We start from the raw sequence: 11,621 nt of genomic DNA on the forward strand, positions 1-11,621 counted from the left end.
CTGAGTGTAGCTTTCTCCAGAACCATTGTACACCAAAATTACGTACAGAAGGACCCCCAACCACTTAATATGCAAAATATCACAATTAAAATGTGGAATAATCAGACAGTTGCCTCATGGTAATATATAAAACAATGAAAAATTAACCCCACACTTACCAGCTGCAATGTTTAAGTGATGACCCATTAATGCATCAATAATAATCTAAACATGTAATATACATCATTATGAAATAGGCAATTCTGCAAAATGTGGACTTTTCCTTGTAATTTAATTTTGATGCTGATACTTTTGTATACTAAAGTAACATTTTAAATGCATGGCTTTTATTTTTACAACAGTATCTACACTGGTATTACTACTTTAAGGTAAAAGATTGGAGTAATTCTTCCACCACTGTTATATCAGAGCCCTTCTCAGATCTGTCAGAGAGGCTTGCTCTCCTTTAAACCGTTTCTGGACCATATGGATGAACATGACAAAGCATCTGCCGCTGACCCACAATTCTTTGCGCCGTGACAACAAACAGCCACTTTGTGTCCACTCATGAGAAGAAGCCTATCTGGTCTATTTCATTTTGTACGTAAATTCAAACATTTAACCATTTCAACGCTTCAAATACGTGTCAACGTCATTAGGAAAACACGGGAAGTGTCTGTCAGGTGAGAAGAGTCACATGTGCACATCAGCTGTACGAGAATTAAAACGGAGTGAGTTCTTTAAACGGAACAGGTTTTTTTTTGTTTTTAATGCTTATTTATGCGTTTCAGAAATGAGCAGAATATAGGTCAGAAAAAGGCTAGCTCTGATTCAGTGTAACGTTGTTAGCCAGCTACCTGATACTTTTGGGTATATTTACTTAGCCGGTTAGCTATCAGTCTGACTTGTCACCTAACGTTAGCTGCTCTGCTTTCACAGTTAGCTAGAGATCTGTTGAGCTGCTCCAGGCCTGTTTTAGGCAATCGGTCTTGCATCAAAAGATTGTGATTTTTAGTTAATGTTAGTGCACATTCCAGTATTAAATTTTTGGTATGGCATACATGTAGATATGTAATGTTCCGTTAACTGAAGTGTGTATAAATAAATATGAACTATATTGCACAAGTACATTTTTTTTTTTTTGTCGAAGTTGTGTGTGTGTATATATATATATATATATTTATATATTCCTGATGGCACGGAGTCTCACACTCATGTAACTAATATAAACTACAAGATGCACAAATTTAGTCATCCTAGTCCTCAGGCCTAGTCATCTGTGACCACAATGTTGCAAAACTGTCACCACCTCAACATCCTGATTGGAAGAGCAGTTTTAGAGGAGTGGTTTTGGCCCTCAAATATGACTGTAAAGGTCTGGAGGTAGACTCGTCTCATTCCACTCTGTTCAACCCTCAGCTCCTGTTGCTGGCAAAGATGGCTCATCTCACAGCGCTTTTTAAGTATGTGGACGAACACCAGGATCTGTACGTGCAGGTAAGCTCATCCTGAGTGTTTTGATGTAATAGTTCAATGTAAGTTTACTCCCTTAATGACCTTCTGCTGTTACGGTAATGGCTGGGTATCGTTCCAAAAAATGTCAATACCAATACTGTAACTTCGATACCGGTTCCTAAACGATACTTTTTTTCGATACCAATTTTATACAACAAAAATAAATTACAACAAATCTTTTGATTTATTTTTCAGCTCCTACTTTGTGAGCTCTGTGTAATGCTGGATTTCCACAGGCAGCTGAAATAACGGCAAAGTGGAGCGATTACGTTTTTTTTTTTTTTTTGTTGTTGGAGTGATTCAATTCATTCCCTATGAGAACAGCGGTATGAGCGAATTCCGCTGACGGTGACAAAAGTCCCCAGATGTTCACCGCTCTGCCCTGTCTCCCAAATTTGACTCTGAGTCAATGCGGTACCAATGAGAGGGCAGACTCACGAACGTGCCTCCAACATATTCTCCTGTGTATACACTACGCTATATTTGAAATGCCACCAAAAATAAAAAAGCGGAAAAATTAACATCAGAACCAAAATCAGAATGTGATAGGCGAGTTCCCTATTCGTTTTGTTAATAGAAAAAAAAACCAAGCTTGCCAAAGGGTATCCCAGGCAGTAGGCATTTCTGGCGAGTAACGTTACATTATATATTTTTTTATTTAGTAACGTTAGTACTGTAGCATGACAAACCGCTAGCTCGGTGGGCAGTTCTCTTTTTCGTGAAAAGATAGCATGTCATCAACAGTTTTCTTTCTACGGTCTATGGTGCACGAAGAAATGATAGAAACACTGTATGCAAATAACCAAACGCAACTTTTTAAGCGTCAAAGTGTGTGAGTGGAGTAAATACCTTTTTTTTAAAATATAAATAAAAAAACTTGTTCATAGGTCAGATAGAAAATTAACGGAGCGACACCCGACACCACCAAAACGTGTACACCGTCGGCACTATTTTGTGGTGACACAATTCTGCTTGGAATCCGCTGCATGTCAATGCACGTGACCGACAGCGGAGTTGCAGTTGAAAAACGCTGCCTGTGGAAACCCAGCGTAACGTAGAGTTTTTCCAGCCTGCCTCTGCGATGTGTAACGTCAGACAGCCAATCACAAACATTAGCTCTTGGTAGAAGCATGCCTCATGCTGATTGGCTCACTGACACCGATGAGATTTACTCCCTAGGTATTGAAATTGGGTATTGAATGACGAGGCATTTTTTTGATACTTGAGAGGCAATTTGGTCAGTGGCAAAAAAGTATTGAATTCGGTACCCAGCCCTAGTTATGGCCAACTAATCAATCATCGTGGTAATCAGATTGCATCCAAATGGTGTTAATCTTGAACAATAAGCAGCATTGTAACTCTTTCACTCCAGGTTAGAAAATGTGCCAAATGTCATTTCAAATGAAAGTTGATCCACCAGACAACATTGCAATCACATCAGTTTCAGTGACATGTTGCTTTTGTAAAACTTTGTGGAACCCTAATGTACATTCAAGGCCCATTCACTCTGACTACACTTTGCAGTTTTGAATTAAGCTTTAACAAAATGTGAGCCTTACACTTCTCAAACTTGGACGTGCTGTATGAAACACCTATCATGTTTTCTTAGACAATGTTAAAATGTATGTGAATTGTTCTTGTTCCTAGCGTCTCGCAGACTGGGTGGGAGTCCAGAGTGTGTCTGCTTGGCCAGAGAAGCGCAGGGAGATCAAGAAGATGATGGAGATGGCAGCCAAGGACATTGAGAAGCTTGGGGGAACAGTGGAGATGGTGGACATCGGCAAACAGAAGGTATTTAAGAGTGTGCTGTGTAATGTTTTGGACTTAATCCATTTGTTTTTCATTGCTTTCCCTATGTATATTGTTTTGGTTATCTGGTTCTGTTAAAGGTTTTAATTTAACAGAATGGGCACTTTTTGAAAAACCTTAACTCTTATTAAAATGTAGGCTGTTATTTTTCTTTGTGCATGCAGCTTCCTTGTGGCGAGGAGATCCCCCTGCCACCTATCATCCTGGGTCGTTTGGGTTCAGACCCGGGCAAGAAGACGGTGTGTATCTACGGCCATCTTGATGTCCAGCCAGCTAACATTGATGACGGCTGGGATACAGAGCCTTTCACTCTGGTGGAGAAAGACGGTGAGAACAGAAGTTTTTTGGTTTCTCTTTGACACAGAATTATCCTGAAGCTGTTCTCATATACATTCTCATTCATTTAAAATCCACACAGCTTTATTGGAAGTTATTGAAGTAGACTGGAACGTTGTTTTGGCATGTAACACAAGGCGTGGTGTGGTTAACGTCAGGGTTTCTGTTCCCAAGCTTTCATGTTATGATTACGCTACTTTCTTTTTTGGCTTGGCAAACATATAATATCACATTGCATTAAAAAAATGACCAACATGTCCTGCAGAGAAGGCCTGAAGGCAGAACCAAATAGGACAGGTAAAGGGAAATGTAGTTTACTGTAACTGAGCCATGACCAGGCTACAGAATGAAATAAAATTGGTAATTTAGTATTTTCACTATTACTACCATCTCTACTTAAATGTAACATCTGTATATGTTCTTTGAGCTTTTATCAGCTTTGAACTTGTGATCATATCACAGTTTGCTGCATATTGCCAAAGTCCAGCCTACTTACCTCATGCTTTAGGGTAGAGTTGTTCTCTTAATCAGGTTTTATCTGCAAGCCTTGCAGATAAAGTTGAACAAGTACTTTTGTATTTAACAATAATACATTCATGGCTCACGTGAAGCATTTTACTTAGTGAATGTATTACATGACAGATGTTCAGTCTTTTTGGATCAATTCATTTCCCATATTTATCATTTTATTTTTTTCTGCTATTTAACCAACTTGCCAGCGTTCCTAAATTAGTTACTATGAATCATTAAAATCGACACAATAATTCAAATGCTATAATCATTTTACACTCTGAAGGTGTATTGGTCATGCGTTAAACAACACAACAGAATTACTTAACTCTACTGTGTGTATCAGCACTTATTAACCAAGTCAACTCCCCGGCCACTTTATTAGGTCCATCTGTTCAACTGCTTGTTAACGCAAATATCTAATCGGCGAGTCACATGGCAGCAGTTCAATGTATTAGGTACGTAGTCACGGTCAGGTCAATTTGCTGAAGTTCAAACCAAGCAGTAGAATGGGGAAGAAAGATGATTAAAGTGACTTTGAACATGGAAGGTTGTTGGTGCCAGATTTCAGAAACCGCTAATCTACTGGGATTTTAATGCACAACCAAAACAGTCCAAAAAAGAGAAAATATCCAGTGAGCAGCAGTTCTCTCATCATTGTTGATGGCAGAGGTCAGAGGAGAATGGCCAGACTGGTTTGAGCTGATAGAAAGGCAATAGTGACTGTCAGCTAAGAACAGAAAACTGAGGATACAATTGACAACTGCTCTCCAAAAATGGACAATAGAAGATTGGAAAAACTTTGCCTGGTCTGTTTGTCTCGATTTCTGCTGCGACATTTAGATGGTCGGGTCAGAGCCTGGATCCATCCTGCCTTGTATCAACGGTTCAGGCTGGTGGTGGTGGCCCCTTAGTACAAATTGAGCATTGTTTAAACAAAGCTCAAATCATCTCAAACTGGTTTCTTGAACATGATGATGACTTCACTGTACTCAAATGGTCTCCTCAATCACCAGATCTCAATCCAACAGAGCACATTTGGGATGTGGTGAAACGGGAGAATCGCATCATAGATGTGTAGCCGACAAATGTGCAGCAACTGCGTGATGCTATCATGTTAATATGAGAAATCTCTGAGGAATGTTTCCAGCACTTTGTTGGATTTATGCCACGAAGAATTAAGGCTGCTCTGAAGTCAAAAAGGGGGTCCAACCTGGTACTAGTAAGTAGGGGTGCAAGATTCAGAAAATGTCACGATTCGATTCAAAATCGATTTTCAGGCTCAAGATTTGATTTTCGACTCAAAAACGATTCTCGAGTTTAAAAAACGATTCACGTATGTAAATGTAGTTACTTTTCCCATGTGATTGCAGTAGACCTACAATTTGTTTTTTTTAAATTACAAAAATATGAATCGATTTTGAATCGGTAGAGCTTGAATCGCAATTCGAATGTGAATCATATTTTTTTTATTTTATTTTTTTGCACACCCTTACTAGCAAGGTATACCTAATAAAGTGGCCAGTGACGGTATATTTGTAGTTTATTTTTTTATGACAAAAGGATTAATACCATTTCTTTTACCTCCTTTCTTTTTTATTTGTTGGATTTTTTCATGCTACCCAAGTGGTTTTGTGTACTTTCTGGTGATAGTCAGCTGACAGAAAGTGCCACATCCACTTCCTCCTGTCTCATTCCTGTCTGCTCAGCCCTCTTCTTGCTTATGTCATGTTTTACTATCCAGTTGTTTAGTTGCTACAGAGTGACTGAATCTGGTGACAGACACCATATATCTGCTCTTTCACTTCCCCTAGGTCAGCGTCCAGCCCAGGGGCAACAAACTTCAACTAGAAATGTAACAATAATAATAACTTGCTGATGTCATATAAAAGCCCAGGGCTTTAAACTAAAACAGTGTTTGTTTTTTCTTGCAGGTAAGCTCTATGGAAGAGGTTCTACTGATGACAAAGGTCCTGTGTTGGCCTGGTTTAACTGCATTGAGGCCTACCAGAAGATCCAGCAGGTAAAGTTCCCAGTTAGTTAGTTCATCACTAACTTATTGTCTTTCTTTACCCTCCGACGGGCACTGTGATTAGGGACAACTGTTTGAATTGGCTCCAGGGGCAGAGTTGCCAAAACCACATCTGCAGTATCCAGTTTACAGTAGTACATCATGCTTCAAGTAATCAAACATTCCTGTTGGTCCAGCAGCAGCTCAACTTTTGAGTGACCAGACCTCTGCAGCAAGACTTGAGGTGTAGTCACAGTCTACAGCCAATATCATTGATGAATGTGTTACAGAGCTTTTTACCGTGAAGATAAGATCCAAAAATAACCTGAAGCTCCTTATTAGCTAATTGGGTGTGGTTGAACACGAATCAAAACTTTACTGGATGGAATGTTGTTTGGTAACCTAGGTGTGGTGATTTATTTTGACGTTTTCACATTAACATTGTTTGGAATTTATAGATGGTAAATGGAATGATAGTTCTAGGTTAAATCCATATCTTGTATATATTCACAGAGAACATTTCTTGAATTTTCAAAGCTTCCCTTTTTTAAGAAATTGCATCTGCAAATTGCAAAATTCCTTTTGTGTGTGGGTACAACAGGGATAATACGGAATATTGTTAAATTACTAAACGGTATTGCTTTTGATATTGTGATGAGTTTTTTTTATTTTTTTTTAAATGATTCTTCTTAGATCATTCTAGAAAATAAATTATCTCTGTGTTAAAATACAGGGCTGATCCTGCAATTGCCTGTTGATTATTTTAGAGCAGTGAGCAGGAGAAGTGGTCAAAGGTCTCTGGATAGAATCTGTGATTATGTCTTATCCATCCGTCACTTAATGATTAAACCAAGTCATGCTACCTGCGTGTTTTGAATCACCTTTACTTTTCCCTAAAACATGGAAACTGTTTGTCTGAAGGGAAAAAATCCCAGTGACATACTGTAGGACATGCCGATCATTATTTAAGGAGCTTCAGTCAACACACACAGGATTTATTCTATGATCAGGATTAACATAAAATATGTTTTCCAAATGAAAAGGTCTGATGTTTTTTTTGCGCCGTTTCAACTTACCATTTAAAAAAAATCCATAAACCTTTTAACCTACTGATCTTAAAAATGTAAACAGTGATACATTTAGCCTTATCTCTCTTCTTGCAGGAGCTTCCCATCAACATAAAATTCTGCTTTGAGGGAATGGAGGAGTCTGGATCTGAAGGCCTGGATGAACTGGTGTTTTCTCGAAAAGACTCCTTCTTAAAAGATGTGGACTATGTCTGCATCTCTGACAATTATTGGCTCGGCAAGACCAAACCCTGCATCACCTACGGTCTGAGAGGAATCTGCTACTTCTTTATTGAGGTAAAGTCTGATTTTAGTTCTGTTTGCAGTTTAGTTAAACTGTGGCAAAAATACATCTAGTTTCACTGTAATGCAATTCTTCCAGTATAAGTTTTTTGTGAAATTGTATTTTGATGAAGCACACTAAAAGATTTCTTTCTTAATTTATAGGTGCATTGCGGTGACAAGGACCTACACTCAGGGGTGTTTGGTGGCTCTGTTCATGAAGCCATGACCGACCTGGTGGCACTTATGGGCAAGTGATGCTGATAATTGAACTATAATCTCATAAAACAAATTTTAATGCAGTTTTAGAGGTAAACACTGGAGACAAAATCTGATTATTTAAACTGCACTTTAGACATTTGTAGGGTTTAAATCTCAAGATTTTAAATATTGTGTCTTTCTTAACAGGCTCCCTCTTAGACAATAAGGGGAAGATTTTGGTTCCTGGGATAAGTGATGATGTGGCCCCTCTGACAGATGAGGAAAAAAAGCTGTATGAGAAAATAGATTTTGACTTGGAAGAATACTGCAAAGACGTTGGAGTCGGACAGCTACTGCATGACACCAAGGCAAGGCATCGATATCTGTTTCTACATCACTCAAAGATAGAAATGCGTTGCACTACTCTGGATTACTCCAGGCTAATCATCTTAATTTAATCGTACTGTTCTTTTCCTGTAGGAGAAAATCCTGATGCACCGCTGGAGGTATCCATGTCTTTCTCTACATGGTATTGAGGGAGCTTTCTCTGAAGCAGGAGCCAAGACTGTTATCCCCCGCAAGGTCATTGGCAAGTTTTCCATCCGCCTCGTCCCCGACATGGACCCCAAAGTTGTGGAGAAAAAGGTAGACCCTGAAATATCTTAACTGTGATTATAATTCTGTCATCTGCTAGTATTCATGTGACTAGAACCCAATAAAGGTTGTGGTGTGGAACATGTTTAAGCCTCTGCCAGTAAAATTTAAAACTTGATGACTTTGCCAACCACTCGAGGGCCTTAGTGGTAGTATGTCACAAAGATGACTCTCAGAATATTGCACCTACAGCTAAAATCTTGCAAGTAAAGCAGATTCACAGAGAAGCCTTCATTTGTTAAATTCTTAAGATAAAAAAAATGGTTCAAAAAGCTACTCGATCTATTCTTCTTGACAAAAAAAATCCATGACTTGTCAGGAGGAGTTGTGTCAATGAGTTGTATAAGATAATCTTGCCACTACTAGTAGTTCTAATAATTCTTAAAAGAATGTTTAAAATAATCAGAAAACAAGGTAGGCAGAAAACAAGGAATAGGTGTGTGTGTGTGTGTGTATATATATATATATATATATATATATATATATATATATATATATATATATATATATATATATATATATATATATATATATATATATATATATATATAAAAAATTTCACTCATATTTTTCTTTTTCATTATCAAGGTTATCGATCATCTGCAGAAGAAGTTTGCTGAACTGGAAAGCCCCAACAAACTGAACGTGTACATGGGCCATGGAGCCAAGGCCTGGGTCTCTGACTTCAACCACCCGCACTACATGGCTGGCCGAAAGGCCATGAAGACAGGTACAGAGGCTGAGTGATGCAAGGCCAATAGAGATGGATATGGTTAAAGGATCAGTTCACTCAAAACACATACTCCCACTTACCCCCCCCTGTTAGCTAGCCATGTTTATAGTTTCATTCTTTGTACGCCAAAGTTTTTGAAATAATCACTTGTTTGTGGGGCTCAAAGCACCGAAAACCAAAAGTAGTACGTCTTTCCAGAAACGATGTCCTGGTCACTCAGAGTAATCCACAGACGTTTTTAAAAGGCAGAACATAGTTCCCTTTTTTTTTTTTATTGAAGGTACTTAGTGATAACAAAAGCCTGTCTCAAAACCTTAAACCACAAACAAAACTGATGTGAAGATGCCACAAAGGCTTATGCAGGAAATGTTATTGTAATTTAGGTGAAATGAAAATCATGGATAAGGATTTTTTTTTTTATTACACTCCATCCCTCATATTGTAGACTTTTTTTTTATTTTTACCCTCTTCACTCATATGTCTATGCATAGCCATATTCTACTGCTCTTCATACTATCCATCCTGCACATACACTTATTCTTACTACTCTTATAATGTGACCACACTGCACATAGCTGTACATACTGTACATATGTCTATATGGTTCATTCAGAATATCCATATTTATTCTGTTTTTTCTTATTTTATATTCTGTTAATACACTGCATATGTCTATATCTACATTATTTTTACTACTAGTATAATGTCACTGCCACTACATTGTACATAGCTGTGCATGTTGTTCATACATTGTTCATATTACATAGCCATATTTATTATGCATGATCTGCTATCCTCCTCCTTGCTGTGCCATAGTCTTTGGTGTGGAGCCTGACTTGACCCGTGAGGGTGGAAGCATCCCCGTCACCCTGACCTTCCAGGAGGCCACAGGACGTAACGTCATGCTGCTCCCTGTTGGATCCTCTGATGATGGAGCTCACTCCCAGAATGAAAAGCTCAACAGGTCTGTCACAGTGCTTCACTTCTCCTTATTTCCCTTTCTACCTGAATGACTGTGATTGAGAAGAGAGGGGGAATCTCCAGAATCCGAAGAGTTAAAAGATATTCTCATAGGAGTTCAGTGTCTAGTGTCACTAGAATAATCGTGATGGACAACTTTACATGTAATATTGATGAAAATAAATTATTTAATTAAGGCAAGGCAGCTTTATTTGTATAGCAACTTTCAGCAACAAGGCAATTCAAAGTGCTTTACATAAAACATTAAAGAGCAGTTAAAATGAAGGCTAAAGGAAAGATTGTCATAAGGCTGAGTACTGTCTGTCACGTCCACATTTGTTTTACGGTATGTTGAATTTAGTGATAGTTTAAGTACCATTTTAAGTTCTTCCACCCAAATGTTATAATTAAAATAAGATGCAATAACTTTAATCTTTATGAATGATCTTCACGACTTACCATTCTGTTGCAGCTTGTAATAAAGGCAGCTATTTACCGATTAAACAAGCTCATTACTGTTTTATCTTTCCATTTTCAGAACCAACTACATTCAAGGGATCAAGATGCTCGCTGCATACTTCCATGAGGTTTCCCAGCTGAAATAAAGTGATGTCTCATTATGAGAAAAATTTAAAATATGTCCATCCTCACTATCAGAGCCATAGCCTTTATGGTGTGATTTACCTTCCACAGTTGGCAATTTTATACCCACACACTTCTGATAAAAGTGTTTTTCTTTAATATTTGTTGTCCTGTTTCTTTTATTCCTTGCACTGCATCACTTATCTACTTACAATGACCTACAATGTCACTGGATTTAATGAATAATGTTAGTTTATTTTCTGTTAGTCTGCTTATTGTGTCTAGTGAAGAGTGATTAAGCGGGTATTAATTGTTCAAGACCTCAGTGACAAATGTATTGCTTAGTACAAGTACAACCAGTCCAGTACAAAAGTAAACCCCAGTTACTATGAAGAGCCGTAAGCTCTACTCATTTTTCTGTACAGGCCAAAGCTAGTTGGAAAAAAATATGTATTATAATTTACAAAACAAAATGCACACGTTGTTTCCTGCAATGGACACTGGACACATGAGAGTGCTGGACAGTCAGAGACTATCTATGGGTTTAAGGGTTTTGGCATCTTGAAGGATTGTGGAGGCCAGTTACAAACTAGCAACAGGCTTTATTTTCAGACTGCATGTAAAAAGATCATATAGTGATTGATTTAATTTCTAATCTTTTGACACATTGACATAACAGTAACAGGACAATAACCTCAGGGAAATTAAAACTTAGAAAAGGTATTTTTCATTTCAAGATCAAAACCTAAAAAATTGTGTCACTTTACACAGTGTAGTATACAAATATTGGCATCAAAATATACTTAAACTACCAAAAGTGAAAGTACCCATTTCAGAACAATGTACATTATTGGATTATAATTATTGTGTAAGCATCAGCAGCTGATAAAGGTGGGGCTAATTTCAACTACTCTATATACTCTGCCTAAAGGGTAGATTATGAATTTCTCCCTGGCGAATAGCACATCATCATCATCTGTTT

At 37.9% G+C, this 11,621-nt stretch overlaps 1 protein-coding gene across 3 annotated transcripts; it reads left to right on the forward strand.

Annotated features, from left to right (window-relative positions):
* Nucleotides 1-510: 510 nt before the first annotated feature.
* Nucleotides 511-10,796, forward strand: cndp2 (carnosine dipeptidase 2). Of its 3 annotated transcripts, none has more exons than XM_078267969.1 (12): nt 511-579; nt 1,399-1,476; nt 3,142-3,285; nt 3,468-3,630; nt 6,084-6,172; nt 7,324-7,524; nt 7,675-7,759; nt 7,918-8,078; nt 8,191-8,355; nt 8,953-9,094; nt 9,914-10,061; nt 10,596-10,796. In XM_078267969.1, exons 1-12 carry the CDS (start codon nt 547-549, stop codon nt 10,660-10,662), a joined length of 1,476 nt encoding a protein of 491 aa, XP_078124095.1. In that variant the 5' UTR covers nt 511-546; the 3' UTR covers nt 10,663-10,796. The 3 variants fall into 3 exon arrangements, with proteins under 3 accessions (XP_078124095.1, XP_078124097.1, XP_078124096.1); XM_078267971.1 differs by having other exon boundaries at nt 571-662; XM_078267970.1 differs by lacking the exon at nt 511-579 and adding an exon at nt 604-710.
* The last annotated feature ends 825 nt before the right edge of the window (nt 10,797-11,621 follow it).

This window comes from Sander vitreus, chromosome 14 (assembly GCF_031162955.1).
Source record: "Sander vitreus isolate 19-12246 chromosome 14, sanVit1, whole genome shotgun sequence".
NCBI lineage: Eukaryota > Metazoa > Chordata > Actinopteri > Perciformes > Percidae > Sander > Sander vitreus.